This window comes from Vigna umbellata, chromosome 1 (assembly GCF_029865625.1).
Source record: "Vigna umbellata cultivar VRB3 chromosome 1, Vumbellata_1.0, whole genome shotgun sequence".
NCBI classification, from domain to species: Eukaryota; Viridiplantae; Streptophyta; class Magnoliopsida; order Fabales; family Fabaceae; genus Vigna; species Vigna umbellata.
The window spans coordinates 55,198,232-55,219,464 of record NC_142165.1 but is presented as its reverse complement, the minus strand read 5'-3'; the positions used below and the strand labels follow the sequence as shown (position 1 = coordinate 55,219,464).

Below are 21,233 nucleotides of genomic sequence, written 5' to 3'. Positions count from 1 at the left end.
GATGGTGACTCCATGATTACGCCAACATGTGGAGAAGGGCGGAGATGATATAGGCCATGAGACTCACATCCTGTGTCAATCATGTGTTTCGAACTTTGGTCCTGCAACCAAACAGAATCTTTGGTAAATGAAATAACACAATTAAGGACACGAGTTAGACGACTTATGGACAATAAGTTGAAGGGAGACCCAGGGACATAAGTACATGATCAATAGATATAGACAGAAAAATATGAACAGTACCAACACCATGAGATGAGACTCTAGACCCATCAGCCATTGTTACCGAGGGTAAATTATCCGCACATGATAAGGAAGAAAACAAGGACTTGTTACCAGTGATATGATGGCGGCGCCTAAGTCAAGGACCCAAGGTCCGAGGAAGTGAAAGTGAGTCAGACCAACAAAAATGAGTCAAACCATATTAGAAGTGGACTTTTTAAGCCTAACCCAACCTCACAAACCGGCTTGTAAAATGAGGTTTGCACCTCACTTATATATTATAAATTGGTCTTATCTTTAGTTGATGTGAGACTTCCAACGCACCCCCTTCACGCCGATATATATACATGTCGTGAGTGATAGTAGAAATTAATGGGTGGTCCAATAACGGCCCGACAACGGGTGGAATAGAAATGCCCAAGAAACAACAAATATCGTTAGGATAGGCTCCAACTATGGCTCTGATACCATGTGAGAAATAGAAAAGATTAGGAGAAATCTCCTTCATGTATTTTGCATACACAGGATAGTTTATTTATAATGTAAAATATGGGCCAAGGCCCTTAACATAGAATGGACTGAGCCCAATTAATATAAATACACATCTTAACATCTAACACTATCCTCCATGTAATTGACTCCCAATCCCAAGCTTTCTGATATTCCTCCCTAGTGGTTCCTTTCCCAGTTTTCAGGTTCTTCTTACTCTGCTAATGCTTCCCTTAACAGCAAAAACATTCCAAATTTAGCATACAGAATATCTTAGAGCATTTAACATCACCAACAGTTATCTAACTAACACAGATTTGAAGTATATGCTTATCATGCTTTATGATTTCTTTATAAATACCTAAATATGTATCTTGGACTTATCGTATCTTACATTTAGCATGCAACATCTATGTAGCATATCTTCTGGGTCTGTCACTATCTCATCATCTGAATTGGCGGTGTAAGTGTACGAAGGTGGGAGGGAAGTGAGTTGTGGTGATTCAGGGAGTGCTTTCACACTTGTGAAACTTTTTCTGTTATTGGATTGTACTTGGCCAACCTCAGAAGATGTTGTAGCCATTATAGAAGCTAAATCAGTGAAAATGAGCAGAGAGTTGGCACTTCAAGTTGAAGGAGATAGGGTTAAACTCTTATATTACTCGGTTCATAGCTATATGAAACGTGTCAAATGTTAAGTTAGCCACCATTCATGTCAGCTAGAATCTCATCATGGATAGCTGAAATTCAGAGATTTTCTTGATGTAGTTCGTGACAAAAATTCCAATCAAGATATGTTGGATTGCAGAGGAAACAAACCAATTGCGTCAGCCGCTGGGACTGAAAGAGGTTATTGGATACATCTTAATCTGCAGCTTTATGGCACCAATAGAAAAATATTTCAACCAAATAAGTTTAACCAACGCAAAGAGGAATAAAAAATAGCAAAAATATTACAATCCTCAAATTTCCCAACTGAAGCCTGTTAGTTAAACATAAGGTGATCCAATAAACAAAGGCATACTAAGATACCCCTATAAGATTTTAGTCTAAAACCAAATTTCATCTAGGAGATCCTAGAAGAATCCTAGTCCCAATTCAACCAAAACCAGAGGATACAATGTCTTATATAGCAAGAAGAATTAAATACATGTTGACAACGTATGAGAATAGAAACACTATCAAAGTTGTCTAACTAATCCTACCCATAATCAGGATTTCAATTTTATGAAAAATCTAGATATTTTTAAAGTTATGTTGTTGTATGGAAGACCCAAAAGCTCCTTAATATGCATGACTTACCTTCTAACCCTCGAGGATCTCCATAAGGTAGTATGCACTTTTGGCTGGATATATATGCTTCTAAAGTGACTTACGGTATATATTTGCAAATCACTTCCCAAAAGAGAAAAATTGACCAAGACAAAAGTAACTTAGATTAGTACTTGTCAAAAACTAGATGCACACTGAAGTTAAATGTCAATAGATTTAATTTGCAGGTTCAAACACTGACAGCAGAAGAGTTTCACCTTATCAGGTATAGTTGCTCCCAAAAACCCTTTTCTACCCCTCACTTGCATAAGAATAGAATGAATGAACAGAAGATTGGAGATCCAATCTCTGAGAAAGATTGCACAGATTTTATGTTTGATAGAAGCATCTCAACATTATGAAATAAAAAAAAAAAAATTGTGTAAGCGAACAGTTAAGGAAATTGTGTGATCATGTTGAGGGTATAATTGAACAAATATATATTAAGATGGAGATCCAACTATTTTTAATTTTATTGATGTGTATAGGATATCAATCCATAATAACAAGACAACTTTTGATGCCATGTAACCAAAACAGCAAACATAAAGTGGTTCCTCACAATGTTCTTATCCAACAGACAAGAAACATTACAATGGAGAACCCCATCCGCCGCCACCAGGAGTCAAAATTTGAAGAACTTCACCTGGAAGCACCTCAACTGTATTCTTACCACCAAGATAAATCTTTCGTTTATCTTTCTTTATAAGGTAGTTAGCTCCACGAGCACCATCTTTCCCTCCCTTGAGCCCTCTTGGTGCATGGACACGCCTCTCAGAAAGAATGCTAACAATAACTGGGCGCCTAAACTCTATTTCTCTAAGTAGACCATCGCCACCTTTATGAAACCCATCTCCACCACTGTTTTCTCTAAGTCCAAACTTGTGCAGAATCACTGGATATCTTTGCTCAAATATCTCAGGATCAGTCATTCTTGTATTTGTCATGTGGCACTGTACCCCACTGGTCCCATCCCAAGTAGGACCAGCTCCACTTCCACCTCCAATGGTTTCATAGTAACCAAAGGTATCATCTCCAAATGTAAAATTATTCATACATCCCTGTGAACAAGCAGAGGCTTGAAATGCAGTGAATATAACGTCAGTTATCCTCTGTGATGTAAGGACATTACCCCCTACTACAGCAGCAGTATCACTAGGAGAGAGAAATGAGCCCTCTGGGATAAGAATCTTCACTGGAGCCAAGCAACCTTGATTGAGAGGAATATCAACATTCACTAAACAGCGAACACAGTATATGACAGCTGCAGCTGTTACAGCTTCTGGCGCATTCCAGTTACCATAAACTTCAGCACTTGTCCCAGCAAAATCAAAAACTGCTTCTCCTTTATTAGAGTCAATACTCAGTTTCAAATGAATAATGGATCCATCATCCATGTAGTCCTCTTCTTCAATAGTTGCAAATTCATTTGACTTGGATGAAATGCTATGACCAACAGACTTCAACATCTCTCTTACCGCTGCTTCTGCATTCACCTGTACGTAATTCATGTAAGCCTGAACAGTTTCCAGACCATACTGCACAATGAGCTCTTGAACTAGAGTAATTCCTCTTTGATTTGCTGCTACCTGTGCTCGAAGATCTGATAAGTTATCTTGAATTCTGCGAGATCCTGGAATCTTATTTCCCTGACCATCAGAACTTGGAAACTGCAGAAGTTTAATGATCCCCTCTTCTTGAAAGACGCCCTTTTCCACAAGCTTAAATGCCTTAATGGCCGCTCCTTCCTCTAATATGGACTTTGAAAATGGAGGCATGCTTCCAGGAGTAGTACCCCCAATCTCTGCATGATGCCCTCTATTTGCCACAAAAAATACCACGTTCCCATTGAAGAAAACAGGTGTAATAACAGTTATATCAGGAAGATGGCTACCTCCGGCTGATGGATGGTTAGTAACCAAAACATCTCCTTCACTTAGATTCTCACCCCAGTAACTGAGCTGCCACCGAACTGTACTAGACATAGCACCTAGATGGACAGGAACATGAGGCGCATTTGCAACTAGGCCCCCACTAGGGTCAAAAAGAGCACAGGAAAAATCAAGTCGTTCTTTGATATTTGTTGAAATGGAAGTTCTTTGTAGTGTCCTTCCCATCTGCTCAGCTATACCCATAAATCTGTGATTGAAGATGGAGAGCTGTACAACATCCGCAACTTTATCTGATATTTTAATACTGGTCAAAGGAGATTCTATTTCAATCCTGATGTTTCCATATTTGGTTATGGTTGCTCTACAGTTGGGCTCTACAATCACAGTACTATTGCCATTCATGATGATTGCTGGGCCAGACATCATGTGCCCATAACCCAACTTATCAAGCTTATAGAGAGGTGTTTCCTGCCAACCATTCCCAAAGTAAACCTTATAGTAGCCTTCGACTATAGGACTGCCAGATGCAGGCTCTATAGCCTGGGGCCTCAATATATTGGTAACTCCTATACCACGAACTCTAACATCACATATCACAATGTTTCTGTTCTGGAGTTTAAAACCGTACTCCTGCTGAAACAATCCCACAAACTCAGTGGCATAATCATATAATTGTCCATCTTCAGCTATTTGTCTTTTGACCATGATGGCAGTGTCTGTACCTTCATATCTCAAGTTTAAGTACGTCTCTGTTGAAATATTTTCCTCTTTAAATGCTTGATTTTGCAACTTCTGCTTTACCTGTCTTAGTAAAACAGCTTCTCGTTGTGAGACCTCAATAATAGATTCAGCTCCATATACTGCAGAATAAGGCTCCTGTGCCTCTTCTACAACATTTGCCAATCCCATTCCATATGCACTTAAGATCCCACACAATTTGTGAATAAGCACTTCTTTCATACCTAATGACCTTGCAATAGCACAAGCATGCTGAGGTCCAGCACCTCCAAAGCATGCAAGTGAATGGTTCTTTGTCTCATGTCCCTTCATTTCAGTCAACTGCCTTATTGGACGACACATTGTCTCATTGGCAACATCCACAAACCCAAGTGCAATGTCTTCTACCGACATGTCTTTTGAAGATGGATCCTGTTTTCTTCGATGAGCATTAATTTGTCTAGCAAGCTCCTCAAATTTTCCCTTGCTGGACTCGATGTCAAGAGGCTGATCTTCATTTGGCCCAAATATAGAAGGGAAATAATCAGGAATAACATATCCCAGAATTAGGTTGGCATCAGTAATTGCCAACTCTCCACCTTTCCGATAACATACAGGACCAGGGTGTGCTCCAACCGATTCGGGTCCAACTTGGAAGGCACCAAATTGGAACTTCAACTTTGAACCACCGCCAGCAGCTACAGTGTTTATATCCAGCTGAGGTGCTTGAATGATGGCACCAGCAATTTGGGTTTCTAGCACTTGCTCATAGCTACCCGCATATCGACTCACATCTGTAGATGTTCCTCCCATATCAAACCCAATTAATGGCTTATCCGTTTCAAGCCCAAAAAGAGTTTGTGAGTAACCAACAACTCCTCCTGCAGGGCCAGACAAAATTGCTTTGTGCCCTGAGAAGGAACTCTCAGGAGCAAGTCCTCCATCTGATTGCATAAATAAAACATTCAACTTTCCAATTCCCTCATCAAATTTGGAGATGAATCCTGACAGATATTCTTTAATAACTGGGGTCAGATAAGCATCTACACTAGCTGTTAGACCACGAGGAACAGCACGAACCATGGGACTCAAAGCAGATGATATAGAAACATGTCTGAATCCCAGACTCAAAGCTAACTTCTCAACCTGTTGTTCATGTTGTGGATAAGTGTATGAATGCATTAGAACAACAGCCAAACAGCTAATTCCTTTCTCCAATAACCTTTTCAGTATAGGCTTCAGCACTTCTTCATTAAGAGGCTTCACAATCCTGACAAGCTCACCTGAAATTCCTTTAACCAGTAATGAAGAAGCACCCTGATTTTCTTCTTCCTCAGACTGAACAAGCTGAACTCTCTCTTCAACCTCTACAACTTCTTCATAGACATTTGAAGGCTTTGACACGGTCAAATCAAATATGCTGGGGCGAGCCTGGTTCCCAATCTGAAGCAAATCACGAAAGCCTTGAGTCACACACACAGCAATCCTTTCTCCCTTACGCTCCAAAAGTGCATTTGTTGCTACAGTTGTACCCATCCTTATCCACTCAATCTTGTCAGTGGGTATCTTGGAGTTGCGTGGAATTTTCTCACCAACGAATTCTTCGAGGATCCTCCTTATCCCTTCCACCGGTGCATCATCATAGTTCAGAGGGTCAACTGACAGAAGCTTCAAAACTTGGCCATCAGACCGACCCGGGATTTCTGCATACACATCAGTAAATGTGCCCCCTCTGTCTATACAAAACCTCAACTTCCCTTCACTAACACTCCCCATCCTATTGGACCACAATTATAAGCCCCTGCAAAGTCAAATGGATTGAAATCCAATCACCATAGTATCTATTAAATAACATAAATTACGTATAATATACCCACCAAAGAATTACATTTTCCTATAAAGTTTAGAAACATCAGATATTCACTTTCCTTGAAACTGCATGAATCCACCAAACAATATCAGAAAAATCATTGGCTAATTTGGTATTTTTTTTTTCTGTAATGTCGTGTTAATAAATGAACTTATACAGGCCCAGTTTAGCATTTAGCTGTCAGAACCATTAAAAACGCACCCAAACCCCTCTGAACGGACGCCAGGTGTCAAGCTGAGGGGAGTCAGAAATCAGATAATGGAATGCAGGTGTCAGCAGAGGAGCGGACGTTCGTTTTAAACAAAACTGATTTTTCTGAAATTCACGTCACACTCTCTACATGCACTCTTCTTCCTCAAACTCTGATAATTTCCATTTCCCCTCCTTCTCACTAAAAGCTCTCCCTTCTCTCTACCAAAACTCACCATTTCTCTACTCCGATCTCCGTTCAGGCACCGTAGAAGCACTCCCGGCGTCCAGAGCTTCATTTTGAACCGAACAGTTTCGAGTTCTGAACTGGTAAGTTTCCTTGTTTTTAGCCGTTCGTTCTCCGGTACATGCAAACCAAGTTCTGGTTGCAGGATGTCGTCTTGTCTGAGCCATTGTTGGTTTTTCTGTTGTTTGGTTTAGTTTGAAGAGTTGTTGAGCGTCGAGAGTAGAAGAAATTGTAGTCAGGCGAATCGTATCCTGTCTAGGACGTTCGTTCATGCTCAAGAGGTAAGGGAAGCTTATTAATTTAATTGGTATGATTATGTGTTGCATGAACGTTCATTGACTTGATTGGATATGAAAAATGATTGTGCTATGTTATGATGTATGAAATATATGAAATTTCTATGTTTGAAGGGTATGAAATATGAAAATTGATTATGATATGAATGTATAAAGTTATGAAACTATAGGTTAAGAGATGAGTTGAAATATAAAGAATTCTGGTATGAAATTTCCCTATGAAAGGGTGTGTTCGTCACTGAACGGTCATTGACCGTTCGGTATTTTTAGTAATCTTGGTTAGAATTGGATTCTTTCATTTGGAAAGAATCCTAGTTGAGGACGAGCATCTTCAGGTGGTAATGATATGCTTGAGCGTTCGGCCAAGCGTAGTTGCATCTGAATATTCGGTGATAAACTTAAATTTTTTTTTATATGTATTTGTATATTTTAGTTATTCTTAAATAAAAATCCAATAGTATATTATTATAATTATTAAGTTTTCTATTATAAGTTTAGTAGTGCTCGGTCTCATACCAAGCGCTCGTAATGAGTAGTGCTCGGTCTTATACCAAGTGCTTGTACTCGTTTATGGTATGATCTATCTTGATGAAAATAGCGTTCGTCCAATTTAAATAGAACTTCCCTCTACCGTGTTCGGTCATTGACTGCCATTAGGTTTCTTTATGTGAATTCTTCTAAGTATGGTTCTTTAAACGTCTTGACGTGTCTACATTCATTGGTTCCGGCCTAGAGCCTTAGTACTTAGCATGTTCTTGAGGTGTTTGGTTTGAGCTCACGAGAGTCAGTTCATTTAACTGACTCATATTGTAAGTAACGTTCGTTCTAGTCGTTCTTGTAACATTTAGTTGTGCTTGGTTTCTTTCTCAACCTGACAGTAACCCTCTCGGTCTTATTCTATTCTGGACGTGAGACTTCTCTGTTTCGTTCCTAGTGTTGTTCTCTTTCTGAGTGAGGATTGAACGTTCGGTATTGGGTGTCCTTAAGAATCCTTGAACAAAGGTGGAATTTAACTGATTGATAATGAAAGATGAATTTGAGAAGAGTAATAACGAAAGATGAAGAAAATATGAGATGAATGAAATGTTGTGGATTGAACGAGCGTTCCAAGGAGGAACGACTCATGGATGATTATTGAATTTGTAAAGTATGACTGTGGGCATGCTAAGCTGGCGGTTCATCCTGATGTTCCGTGAGTACTCGTCCTCACGTAGAGGAGGGTAGGTCATGTGTGGGAACGGTAGGAGGTCCTAGTCTTTAGGGGTACTTTGGACAGATAGGACTAACCTCGGGTGGCAGCTGTTGAGGGCATCCCAGTTACTACATCACCCGGGTGCACGAACGCCTGTAGCAACGCAGATTTCATATAGTCCGGACAGTCAGTCTAGTATTCGGCTTTGTATGAAACGTATGACTAAATTTATCTTGTGTGTTGATGATATGAATTGTATGATTGTAACTGAATTAAATTACATAAGCTTACCCTGTGTTTTCTTGTCCTGTCTTGTTTGGTATGTCCGTCTTTGTCATTGCAATGATCATCCGTGTGGATGTGAGCAGAAGGAGACGAGCTGCTGGAAGAGGCGCTAGAAGAAGAAAATTTGGTCGAGGTAGAAGTGAAGACTGAGTAGGACGTTCAGTCATTAGTGTAGTCTACTGTAAGTTGGTCGTTCGATCACCTTCCCTTTTGATTTATTTTGACCGTTCGGTATAGGCTTTTGTAAACCGTTCGGTCAGACTTTTTAAACCTGTTCAGTTTAAGGTTTGTAACTCTTTTGTAAGGCTGTTCGGCCGTAAACGTACGTCCGGTTTTATTTTAGTATAAAGACTGATCTGAATTATTAATTAATGTGATTATTCTATTATATAGTTTTTGACTGTATTTTTGGGATGTTACATTAGAGCTAATTGACTAGTCCATTAATTTAAAAATGAAGTCAGTTTATGCAACCACCAGATTTACTAATCCTATTCCAGAAAATGAAATTTAAAAAGGATAAGCATAGACGCAAAATGCAACCTCTGTCACAGAGAATGCTACACACAGTGCACAATAACACAATTCATATAGACACACAGGACAATAACACAATCAGAAAATCAGTAGAACCGAAATCAATCAGAACAATCAGAAAACACAATCAGGGAAATCAGGGCAAAATCAAGGGATTGCACAGCGAACCTGTTCGTGGTGGCTTCGCTACTGTCAGAACCGCCACTGCTGTGGGAACCGGCGCCGCTCTCCCTCGCGGCGCCGCTCTCCCTCGCGTCGCGTGGTGCGTGGTGTCGCGCGCCTCCTCTCTCAATCTCGCGTGGTGATGGTCTGTTTCTGTGCGGTGGTGGACAGTGCTCACGGTTTCAGTGCGATGGTGGTGGCTCGCAAGCGTTTCGTCGTGGGCGCCCAAAACCCTGTATGACGACTGTGTGTACCCAAATTAGCACGTAGGACAGAGAAAAACAGCCAATCAAATAGACAAGTAAATGTCTGGACTCGTCGGATGGAAATGGATAACTGGGAAATGTTAAATAAATAAATTAACTAAAATAAATAATTGTGATTGAATTTGAAGTTAAAATTTTATAAATATTTTATTCACAATTTTTATTTTAATAATTATAAATTTTTAAGTATATTTTAAATTTTATTTTTAATATGATATTATTTTGTTAGAATTTAATAATAATTTGCCATTATACTTTACAGGTACACTTGCTCATCACACGACGACCTATTTCATTCATTCACACAAAAACCTTCAAACCCTCACCTTGTTGAGACTCAGAGACTATCTTTATAAATTATTTTATGAAACAGAAAAATGTTCCCCTGATCTCTCATTCGCTTTGGCCTGGGCCTGCTTTCTATCAGTATGCAATGAAGAATGTGAGACAAGACAATTCACGAGGATGAAGACTGATATGAACTTCATTAGGATAAGCTTTTCAAGGCTTAATCTCCATGTTTCATTACGTGTTTTGATAGTCATAGTAATACTCTGCATTTTAAATATAAAAAGAAAAAACTAGTAAGATTTTTATTTTATTCAGCAGGTAAAATTAATCTTGCTCTTAGGAATAGAATTTGCGTAGTCTGGGCATGTAGAATCAGATTTGTTCTCATAAGATGATCATAGAAAACCAGATCCCTTTGGCTTGCTTATTATACTTTACAGAACACTGGCTTCAAACTCTAACTTTAGAGCCAATAGCTTGAGGTAACTCTATATGATTCAAATTCAGATTTTAACATTGTCTAGCACAGATTTCCCATTAAGCCGGTTGCTGCTCTGAAGTTGCAAATAGTCTCTATGTTTCATCCCAATGTAAGCTGCAGGATTGTTTTGACTGTCTAGCAGCTCTTTAGCCGGTTCCACCACAGTGTCCAAGGATGGTGCAATTACTACTGCTAAAGAAATTCTTGTAGCTTTGTTGCTCACTACTGCTCGATGCACTACACTCTTGTACTTTCCATTACTCAGAACCTATTGCAGAAACAAAAGGGTAAGAGGATATCACAATTAAAATTGCCGTTAGAAAATAAACAAAATCATTAGAGGATGAGAGGGAGAGATATCACAAGCATAAGTCAAGTAGAGAAAATAAGTCTCTGGAAGTAAAATATTGATTGATAAAAGATGATAAAAATAATTACACATTTCTCATATTTGCAGATCTCATAGGGCTAACCATATGTACCAAACTTCTTAACCAAGTAACAAATCAAGTAATCTAATATAACACAACTTTAACTAGCATTTGTTCTTGTGTACCTCTAGATGATCGGACACAAAGACTAGCAAGCAGTTTGAAGTGGAACTGACGTTGATCCACTTGCCATTGCGAAGCAGTTGAAGGCCACTAACCCCGTTCTGCATGAGCAGGTTCAAAAGGCCATGATCAGAATGGGGGGGTATTCCCATTGCAAGCTCAGGTTGTGGACAAGGTGGATACAGATTTGCAGCTACCATTTGCAAACCAGAATCTAGGTTCATTCTATGCTCCATGTAATTAACTCCCAATCCCAAGCTTTCTGATATTCCTCTCAGTAGTTCCTTTCCCAGTTTCCAGGTTCTTCTACTGTACTCTGCTAATGCTTCCCTTCACAGCAAAAACATTCCAAATTTTGCATACAGAATATCTTAGTCACTACTTACTACACATTCTTCTGCATTTAACATCACCAACAGTAATCTAACTAACACATATTTGAAGGATATGCTTATCATGCTTTATGATTTCTTTATAAATACTTAAACATGTATCTTACACTTGTCGTATCTAACATATCTTTAGCATGCAAAATATATGTAACAGCCTATGTTTTTAAGAGTTAGTTCTTAAAGTTAAGAACCTTTCAAGTTATAAGTAACTGTCATCAAAGAGGCTCTTAGGAGTTGAGAGAAAAGGTGGAAGAGAGTGAGGTAGAACCTGAACCCAGGTGGTTTCATAGGAGAGTGAAATTCTGGGTGCACCACGATTTTAAGGAAATCCCTCCAGAACAAGACTTTGTCCATTGAAACATTGGAGCTGGTGCCATACCTTATAGGGTCCATCACATCCTTACCTGCATACTCTTGCTTCTCCTCCTCTCTAAGATTGAAAAAAGCAAAAACTTCATCAACCATTTTCTCCATGATGCTCTTTGACACAAAGTAATTGGTGAGCATGAAGAACCCCCACTCCTCACAAGCCTTGCCTAAGTCCTGGATGGTTTTGGCCCGTTGATCAGGTGTGCCAGCGACCAAGAGAGAATAGTCAATGACAGGAATTGGATCATCTTCTTCTGGGTCCGTCACTATCTCATGCTCATCATCTGAATGTGGTGTAAGTGTATGAAGGAGGTAGGGAAGTAAGTTGTGGTGATTCAGTGAGTGCTTTCACGCTTGTGAAACTTTTTCTGTTATCGGATTGTACTTGGCCAACCTCAGAAGCTGCTGTAGCCATTACAGAAGTTAAATCAATGAAAATGAAGAGAAAGTTGGATAGTGACCAAATATGAGTAGGCCTTGGCATTCAAGTTGATGGAAATGGGGTTAAGTTCTTATCATTACTCGGTTCATAGCTATCTGATACGTGTCAAGCATTAAGTTAGCCACCATTCATGTGTTCATTTGTCCTTTCGTGACTATCGCATATGTCACAAATTAGACTTTGGAAGAGGTTTTTGATAAACGGGGGAACTGGGTTGCCTATTTTCTTCCTAGCATAAGGTTGTCTGTTTTCTTCCTATTTATTTATTAGGTTAGGTTACCAATGAATTTGACATTTATAACAAGGACTTTATCAATTAAAATAAATATTTAACTATTGATCATTCAAAAGAAAAAATAATTAAATTATTTAGAACAAAAACTAATTAAAATCTAACGTAATTCATATTAAACATTCATAATCTTATAAATTTTGACAAAGAAACAATTAGTTATATATAACATAGTTTATTTTATTTGTTTGGATAATATTCAGATAGGTTTCAACTTTACATAGATTATGTTTCTATTCATTACCACATTGTATTGTTATTTTTTGTACTCCTGAATTGATTTTCTCAATCTTAATTTTTGTAACTAAAGTATAACATGACACTCTAATAAATAAGTATAAAATAATTCAAATATTACCAATCTAAATAATATTATATTTAAATATTTAATATTATACACAATATACTACTATGTTACGAAAATGTTGTTAAATATGAATTTTGAAATAAATGTTAATTTCTTGATCTCAAAATTAAAGTAATGTAAATATCACTTAATTGGTGGGTAGGTATGTGCGAAGCATGGAAGATATTAAAATAGAAAGTATTATATCTTGATATATTTTAATTTGAATAATGGTTCTAATAGAAAAAATGAATTCCAATTTCCGAGTTAATTCGGTTCATTAAAGATTTGAATTAGGTTGGGTTGGAGAAAGAATAATTGTTTTTAAATATGAGTCAAACTTGTTTAATCTATGAGTTAAACAAGTTAGAGTTGATTTGTTTGATTTGTAACTCACCAAACAACAATTTTTATTATTTTTTAATTATTTTTCATAATTTTTTATTATAATTATTTATGTAAATTGATAATTTGTTATTCTTAAAAATTATAATATTATTTAATTCATATTTTTATATTATAATTAATATATAAATAAATTAAAAGAGTGAAATATTATTAAATGAGTTAATTTACTATGATAAATGAAGTCAGATTACACAACTTTTTATTCATTAAAATAAAAAAATTAATTCATTTTTATATCAATTCATGAATCAATTCGTAATCCAACTATCTGTTTTGACACATGATCTATACACCTTAAATTTAGAATTAGATCGATTTTTTTTTTTATAAAAAGAAAAGAATTGAGACTGGTAAACGAAGTAAATAATGTAATAAAGAAAATAAAGCAGAGAATGAATAGAAGGAAGATGGTAAATAAAAGGGGTAATCTTGGGTATTTTTCTTATAATTAATTTATAGAAAAAGTAAGCCACAAATAAATAAATGTATAAGAAAAATGTTTTTTATACTAGAACTACTCAATATGCAATTTCTCAATCCTCGGACAATTTCTCTATTGTGTAGAATACAATTGATAAATTGCTGCATCTGATTTCATCTAACCTGATTGGATATATATATATATATATATATATATATATATATATATATATATATATATATATATATATATATATATACACACATATATATATTAACATTTTAAAAAAATAATATTAATTTTATTTTTTTGAAAATAGAATTATTGTATAAAACATGCCAATCTATAGTAAATGAAATAGTTAAAACTAAATTGATTAGATTGATTAAAAATAATGTAGTTCAATTTAATTGTTTTGGGCGGATTAAAACTATTTCTATTGTTTTTTTGAGTCTGCCTAAGAAATTTATTGGCAGTGAACTCAAACACTGAAATATGCATAACCTAATTTCTTAAATGGGTTTAGATTCCTGGTTGTACCATATATAGCAAAGAACAAGAGGGACATTCTTTGTTATCTGGTGTCATGGCTTTATTACATGACCAATTTCTTGTATCGTTTTTTTCAACTATCCACTGACCAGCTCTTAAAACATGTTACAATGTGACAAATTATGAAATCATTCTAGGGAACTTTAATTCCTGAGACTGCGTTTTAGGCTCGTGAATTTGAGTTTCTGAAATCTCCTTCATCATCAAATTGCTACCAATTGCACTTTCTGAAACCTAGTTTAGCTTTCATTATTAATAACTTTTACCTTTTGAATAGGATCAAAATGATTTCATAAGATATTACTATACATTAATTGCTGAAAGTTAGAGAATATGTCCTGCATTTATTTTCATCCATGCATCATGCTGGATGAGACAAAAGGTATACACATAAAGTGGTTGTTACATTGCCTCTTAGAAAACAGAACAGATATCACACGTGCTACCTTGAGGCAAACAAAGCAATTATACTTTGTAGGTACACTTGATCATCACACGGCCTGTTTCATTCATTCACACATAAACCCTTCAAACTCTCACCTTTTTGAGAGTCAGAAACTACTTCTAGTTGGCAAAGACTGGAAAACTACTAGGTTTATGATCCTCGTTAATCTCTATTTAACCTATAATTAAAGCGTTATTAATCTTTTTCATAAACAGCAGAAAAAGGTGAGTGTATGTTGTATAGAGATTAATGAAGACTATAGACGCAGGAGGTTCCAGAGTACCTAATTAATCATTTCTCTTGAGAACTTACAGAGCCAAGAATTCCAACTTCCAATCCATCAGAAGCTTCTCAATGGAGCGTTTGGCTTTCTCTGGCTGCGCCCATACCATGATATTAAGTGCTTGGCATTGAAGGATCGTGACCTTTTGATGGAAGAAGAAGAAGAAGAAGAACTGCAACCACCTTTAACTCTCTTTGAATTATTTCCATGAGAATCTCCTGACACAACAGTAGCAAGAGCAAGACTGATCTTAGCAGCAGAAGAAGAATCAAGAGACACTGATCTTCTTGGTTGCACAGCGACCACTTCTGAAGCCGTGTTCTCAGTTTCACACGCTTCAACTTCTCCCTCTTCCTCACCCCTCAACAAATCATCACCGTGTTGGGCTTGAGCTTGAGCTTGAGCTTGAACATGATTATGTTCTTCTCCACCACCACTCTCCACTTCCTCAAAAGACCTGGAACCAAAAGCATTGGGGTCCATGGAAGGAACCCTAGTGGGGTCAGTGACAATAGGAGCACGGCACATGGGGCAATTGGTGTGCGATCTAAGCCAGGTGTCAATGCAAGGCAAGTGAAAAGCGTGGTTACACTTAGGCAAAAGCCTGAGACTTTCGTCCTCTTCAAACTCGCTCAAACAAACGGAACATTCCGACCCTTCAATCAATCCTTCATCTTTCTTGTACTTGCAAACGGTGATGGAACCGATCACTGATTGTTGGAGGCCAGTGGTGCGGATGTACCAGATGGGGTGGTCAACCACAGGGCCATGTGCTTCTTCGTCCAAGAAATCTTCCTCAGTTTGAGGCCGAGACAAGCTTCTCCTCACAGACCTGTTCCTAGGAGAGAAAAACTTGACATAGATGGCGTAGGAGCAGAGGACAACGAAAACGGCGGCTACAACAGAAAAACCGACGATCAAGAATGTGGTTTTGTGGTTGTTGGGATTTGGTTTAATAATGTAAACAGGAGGAGATGGAGGCTCAAGTAACTTTCTGTGATGCAGCTCCATGGAGAGAGAAAGAATAAGGGAACAAGGGAACGGAAGAAGAGATTGGATTGGAAGGGATGAATGAAGGGTTAGGTGAGAAGAGGTTGGAACATTGACTAAGGATTATATCTAACGTAAGAGGAAGAAACATCTTTTTAAATTCAGTCTTTGACGCGGTTCTTGTTTTACTTTTTGTTTGCATCTATTTTATTTTCATGGCGGCTCCTATGTCGGTGTGACTGCACTTACTGTTTTTATTTCGGCCCAACCCACCAAAAACCCAAAGGCCTTTTATTTTTTCTTTCATTTTGTCAAGACAGAGCCTTTGTTTTCTGCGAGGACTAACGAGTGGTTCATATAGAAGTCTTATAAAAAAAATTATTTTATTTGTTTTCTTTTTCAAAAATGTTTGTCCATAATAAGCATTGGTATTTACTAAAATTAGCACTTTACCAAATTAGAGTTTCAAGTGTTAAAATCTAATCATCTTTATGATTCTGAACGTGCAAACTTGTGAACGAGAGGACTGTTTTTTTTATTCTACTTTATATTGTTAAAGAAAAAGAAGGCATAGTAAGTAGCAGTAGTAGTTAGCTTGAAATGACCTAGCTAAGCCAAGGAAGCCACAAATTAATTATAAACAATGTAGAAATGTGGGCAACTTTTGTATAGGGACAAAAAGAATGTAACGATAGATATATTGTTTTGTAGGAAAGTTGTGGATAGAGATTGTATATATCTCTCTTGTCAAATAAAATATAATTTTAAAATAACTAATCATTAACGAAATACAATAAAGGTTTAATAGGTTCGGAGGTCCCTATATTTGCGGGTTCGTTTCACTTGGGTCCTCTAATTTTAAAAGTGATCAATTAGGTCCTTAATTTAACAAAATTGAGTCAATAATACCCTTTCCGTTAAATGCAAGGGAATCTGAATGCAAATTAAAAATTGCAGAAATTGCCACGTATTAAGCTCAAACTCTGCCACCTGCAAATAAAATGATGTCTCAGCATGCCACCTGTTTAATTTGCATTCAGATTCCCTTGCATTTAACGGAAAGGGTATTATTGACTCAATTTTGTTAAATTAAGGACCTAATTGATCACTTTTAAAATTAGAGGACCCAAGTGAAACGAACCCGCAAATATAGGGACCTCCGAACCTATTAAACCTACAATAAAATTATCTCACTTCAATCTGTTGATAGAAGCCGCTATAAACATAAAGAAAAAATTAATTAAAGAAAAAATGTTGTGTCTGATTCAATCATAAATGAAATCCAACATAATCTAATTAGGTTGAATTGGATAAAATGAGACTATCAAATAATATAATCCAATAAACACCCTTGATATTCAAAACTCTAAAGTAATATATAAATTAATGATAATTTTTATTTAATTTTACACAATTGAATTATTACGAAATTTATCAATTTTAGTCTCAATATCAGATAAATTGACAAACCCACTATTAATAATTTCGAATGACATTTATGTTCATTGAAATATTATTAAATTAAATTATCATTAATTAAAATATTATTAAATTAAATTAGCTAATTTTTTGACAAACAAAATTGAAGGAAACGGAGAAGAATTATTTTATGTTAGAAGAGTATCCTTTATCTACATAAGTATTCATATCTAATGCTGCTATACTGGTTTTTACTAGTGTAATTTTCTTAGAATTTAGTCTCCTTTTTATATTAAAGAACCCGTAAAGATTCTTCAATCAAATTAGCAATTATGTTTGTTATTAATTTAAGAAAACATTAATAGAACTCTTAACACCAAAACTAATTCATTTTGATTCACATATATTAGTATTTTGAATAAAAAAGGTCAGATTTACAGAAAGATGATTGAAGAAAAAAAGTAAATCTATTTCAATTTAAAAATAAAAATATAGAATGGATCAAAACATACTTTTCCGTAAGCAAAATTATCATGACTGTAACAAGTACATGAAGTGTGTTGTGTTAAAACATTGAAGAAAAATTACCAGAGTCTTCATCTCATATTTACAGAATACAAAAAAGAAAAAAAAAACTAACTACTTGTCTAAAAGCACTTATTACAGATTGTATATTTATTAAACTTTATAAGTAAGATCTATTCTTTAGCCTTTTAAATCTATTATATTCATAAAAACTCTCTTAATTGCTATATTTCTTTATATATGATGAATAAATGTTTGGGTTAAATATGTTTTTAGTCCCTAAACTATTGGCCGTTTCTGGTTTTCGTCCCTCTTTCAAAGTAAGGTACAATTTGGTCCTCATTCTTTTCAAAAACGTTCGTTTTAGTCCTCGAAAACTAATACCGTTTAAAAATTTGGTCCTCATTTAGCAATAAAATGAGGACTAAAACCAAAATTCCGAGGACTAAAACGAACGTTTCGAAAAGAATGAGGACCAAATTGTACCTTACTTTGAAAGAGGGACGAAAACCAGAAACGACCAATAGTTTAGGGACTAAAAACATATTTAACCCTAAATGTTTTAACTTTACTGGAAAACAAATTTAGAAAACACATCTTTTTTATTTCATTGAGTGATAAACATTACTTTTTTTATTTATTTTAAATTTAAGTTAATTCGGAAAAACCAATATATTAGGTTTGCATTTATATATATATATATTATCTCTAAAGTTTGTTCATATTGAGACATCTACATCTTAAGCATGAAGATTATATATTAATGAGTGGTCTAATAGCAGTTCAATAATTGATGATATGATAGGTCTAGGGTCTAACAAACAATAAATCTTATTAGGATAAACTTCAAATAACTATGATATCATTTTAAGAAGTGGATTTTGAGTGTAACTTAATCTTATAAAATTAACTTGTAAAATAAGATTTACACCCACTTATAGTATATATTATAATTCTACTTTGTGTCTAGTCAATATAATATCTCCAACATTACTTAAAAACATATTACATGTTATTGCCTTCTAAAGACATTCTTTATTGCATTGATAGAAAATTTTTACTCCAATCTTATCCTTAACCTTGTATTTGGATGAAGGATTTCAACAATTCCAAGAAATTGAAATAGATTATTACTTACGATTAAATGCTCTTCCAATCAGGCCAACTCGATTCAACCATTGACTCAATCTGACTCGGTTCAACCTTCAACTCGAGTTGATTCGGCTAGACCTTTGACATGAGTTGACTTAACTTGACCTTTAATAAGGGTTGACTTGACCTGACCATCAACAAGAATCAAATCAACTGAACCATCAACACGAATCAACTCGACTTGACCATCGGCACGGTTCGACTCGGGTCAACTTGGATTGATAATAGGCTTGGGTCGACTCTGCTTGACCTTGGTCTGAGTCGACTCAACTCGACCTTCAGCCTAACAAACTTGGCTCAATCCTCAGTAGAGGCCAACTTGGCTGGACCATCAGCACAGACAAACTTAGCTCAACCTCTAGACCAAGCAAACTCTACTCGACATTTAGTTTGGGGCGACTTGACACCAGCCAACTCAACTCAACCTTCAGCCTGGATTGACTCAACTAGACCTTTGTGACTCGAGTTAAAAGGAGTAAAATTTCAAATTTCTTATACTTTTGAAAATATTTGAAATTATTCTATTTTATTCATTTAAAATACTTTTTAAAATTTATTAAATTTGAATTTCTTTCTAATTACTTTATCCAAATAAATTATTTTAGTATAAAAAAATTTAAATTATTCAAATAAATAAATTATTCTTCTAAATTATCTAATCAAAACACAACGAAAATATTCGTTTTAAAAAACATTTTTTGTTTCGGTAGGATTGAGATCTTGTGTACGGTATGGATATCCCTCAGGCCAGTAGACCGAGCAGACAAACAGTTAACCGAACGGTAAAAACAACCGTTAAGGTAATCAATAATAATAACTGCCATTGATGGGAGTTAATCAAAATAATTGTCATTTATTGACAATTAATAGGAATAATGTCATTTATTGGTGATTAAAGAGTCAAACCTAATGGTAAGGTCATCATAATTTATTAAAGATTTTCGGTAGGATTGAGATCCTTAACCCAAAGCATTCAAAGTTGTCCGCTTCATCCTCCACCTTAGTTGTTCTTTCTCCTCTCCTTGTCCAAGCCGCGGGAGAGGGTGCTTGGAGAAGACACTTTAACGCTCAAGTCAGTGACTTTGCGTTATTTTTTATAATTAAATAGGATTGTAAATAGTTGGGTCATTGGATGTTATTATTCTAATGAGCGTTGCTCCCTCCACCACCATCTGCTTCCTACACCTCTCCAAATTCTTTTAATTCCAATTCTATCCTTAGGTTAAATTTTTTTTGCTTTTACCATTTAGGATATTTTAATTTATTTGAAATCCTACTTCTCCTTATTTACTCACTGCGCAGTTGCATCCCCCAATCTCATGGATCTCTCTTCCCCATTTCCGTTTCACTTCCTCTCCATTGTTCTTCCTTTCCTTTCTTTTTCCTTCATTTGTTTCTTCCCCATTCTCCTTTTGGGTTTCATTGCTTCCATTGTCGTTGATCCCTGGTGTGGAGGAGCGTCAAGGAGCATGGATCCAGTTTCTTTGCGGCTTGTTTTCGTCTCCAAGTTGGTTTTCTTCACTGGTTTTCTTCACAATTCTTTTGTAGTTTTGTTTGTATTAGGTAGTTTAATATAGGGCATATTATTATTTGTGTGCTTTAAATATGTGTTGTTTTGTCGCTACTTATGCACTATTGTTACTATTGGTTGAATTGTTTGTCGCCTAGACAGAGCTCGCGAAGGCCAAAACGGATGTGGGATATCCGTTTGGCCTTTAACGGATATTCGACTTCCGTCGACGGATGAAGGCCAAATGGATATCACACATTTGTTTTGGCATTTCGGGTCCTGTATTTTTTTTTCTTTAGTATTTTAATTTTTTAGAATTTATAATTCGAATATATATATATATATATATAATATTTTTCTTAAGTTTTTTAAACAGTAATATAATTAGATTATATAGAGTTATTCGATATATTTATTTGATATATTTTTAGATTTTTTTTACGTTTTAGATTATTAATTTAATATTTTATAAAATTTTCTATTTATAGTTTTTAAATGAATTGATTAAGTTTTAATTAGTTACGTAATTTTTTTACATATTTAAATTATTTTTATTTGTTGAAATAAATATTATTAATTTAAGGCTTAAATGCTTACTCCGTCCGAGGTGAATTTTTGTTTAGTATCCGGTTTCAAAAATGCCTCTATTTTATCCCAAAGTAGTATAAATTGTATCAATTAGATCC

The 21,233-nt window shown here is 35.7% G+C and overlaps 2 protein-coding genes and 1 pseudogene across 4 annotated transcripts; all 3 read right to left on the bottom strand.

Moving 5' to 3' along the window:
- Positions 1-2,471: 2,471 nt before the first annotated feature.
- Positions 2,472-9,734, bottom strand: OXP1 (oxoprolinase 1). Of its 2 annotated transcripts, XM_047316974.2 has the most exons (3): positions 9,503-9,734; positions 9,416-9,466; positions 2,472-6,432 (listed from the first exon to the last, which is right to left on the bottom strand). In XM_047316974.2, the coding sequence occupies exon 3, from the start codon at positions 6,405-6,407 to the stop codon at positions 2,613-2,615; it is 3,795 nt and encodes a 1,264-aa protein (XP_047172930.2). In that variant the 5' UTR covers positions 6,408-6,432; positions 9,416-9,466; positions 9,503-9,734; the 3' UTR covers positions 2,472-2,612. The 2 variants fall into 2 exon arrangements, with proteins under 2 accessions (XP_047172930.2, XP_087959931.1); XM_088103805.1 differs by lacking the exon at positions 9,503-9,734 and having other exon boundaries at positions 9,416-9,488.
- Positions 9,735-10,243: 509 nt separating this feature from the next.
- LOC124840848 (2-oxoglutarate-dependent dioxygenase 19-like) lies at positions 10,244-12,261 on the bottom strand (annotated as a pseudogene). Its single transcript, XR_015783359.1, has 3 exons — positions 11,662-12,261; positions 11,004-11,331; positions 10,244-10,715 (listed from the first exon to the last, which is right to left on the bottom strand). The product of XR_015783359.1 is annotated as a 2-oxoglutarate-dependent dioxygenase 19-like (transcript).
- A 2,286-nt stretch (positions 12,262-14,547) lies between these two features.
- LOC124840846 (uncharacterized) lies at positions 14,548-16,237 on the bottom strand. The gene has a single exon (XM_047316972.2). The coding sequence runs from the start codon at positions 15,960-15,962 to the stop codon at positions 15,009-15,011; it is 954 nt and encodes a 317-aa protein (XP_047172928.2). The 5' UTR covers positions 15,963-16,237; the 3' UTR covers positions 14,548-15,008.
- Positions 16,238-21,233: the final 4,996 nt, after the last annotated feature.

What these genes read in the sequence shown, in the direction of transcription:
- LOC124840846 (XM_047316972.2), bottom strand. Translation starts at nt 15,962, where the DNA reads ATGGAGCTGCATCACAGAAAGTTACTTGAGCCTCCATCTCCTCCTGTT.
- OXP1 (XM_047316974.2), bottom strand. Translation starts at nt 6,407, where the DNA reads ATGGGGAGTGTTAGTGAAGGGAAGTTGAGGTTTTGTATAGACAGAGGG.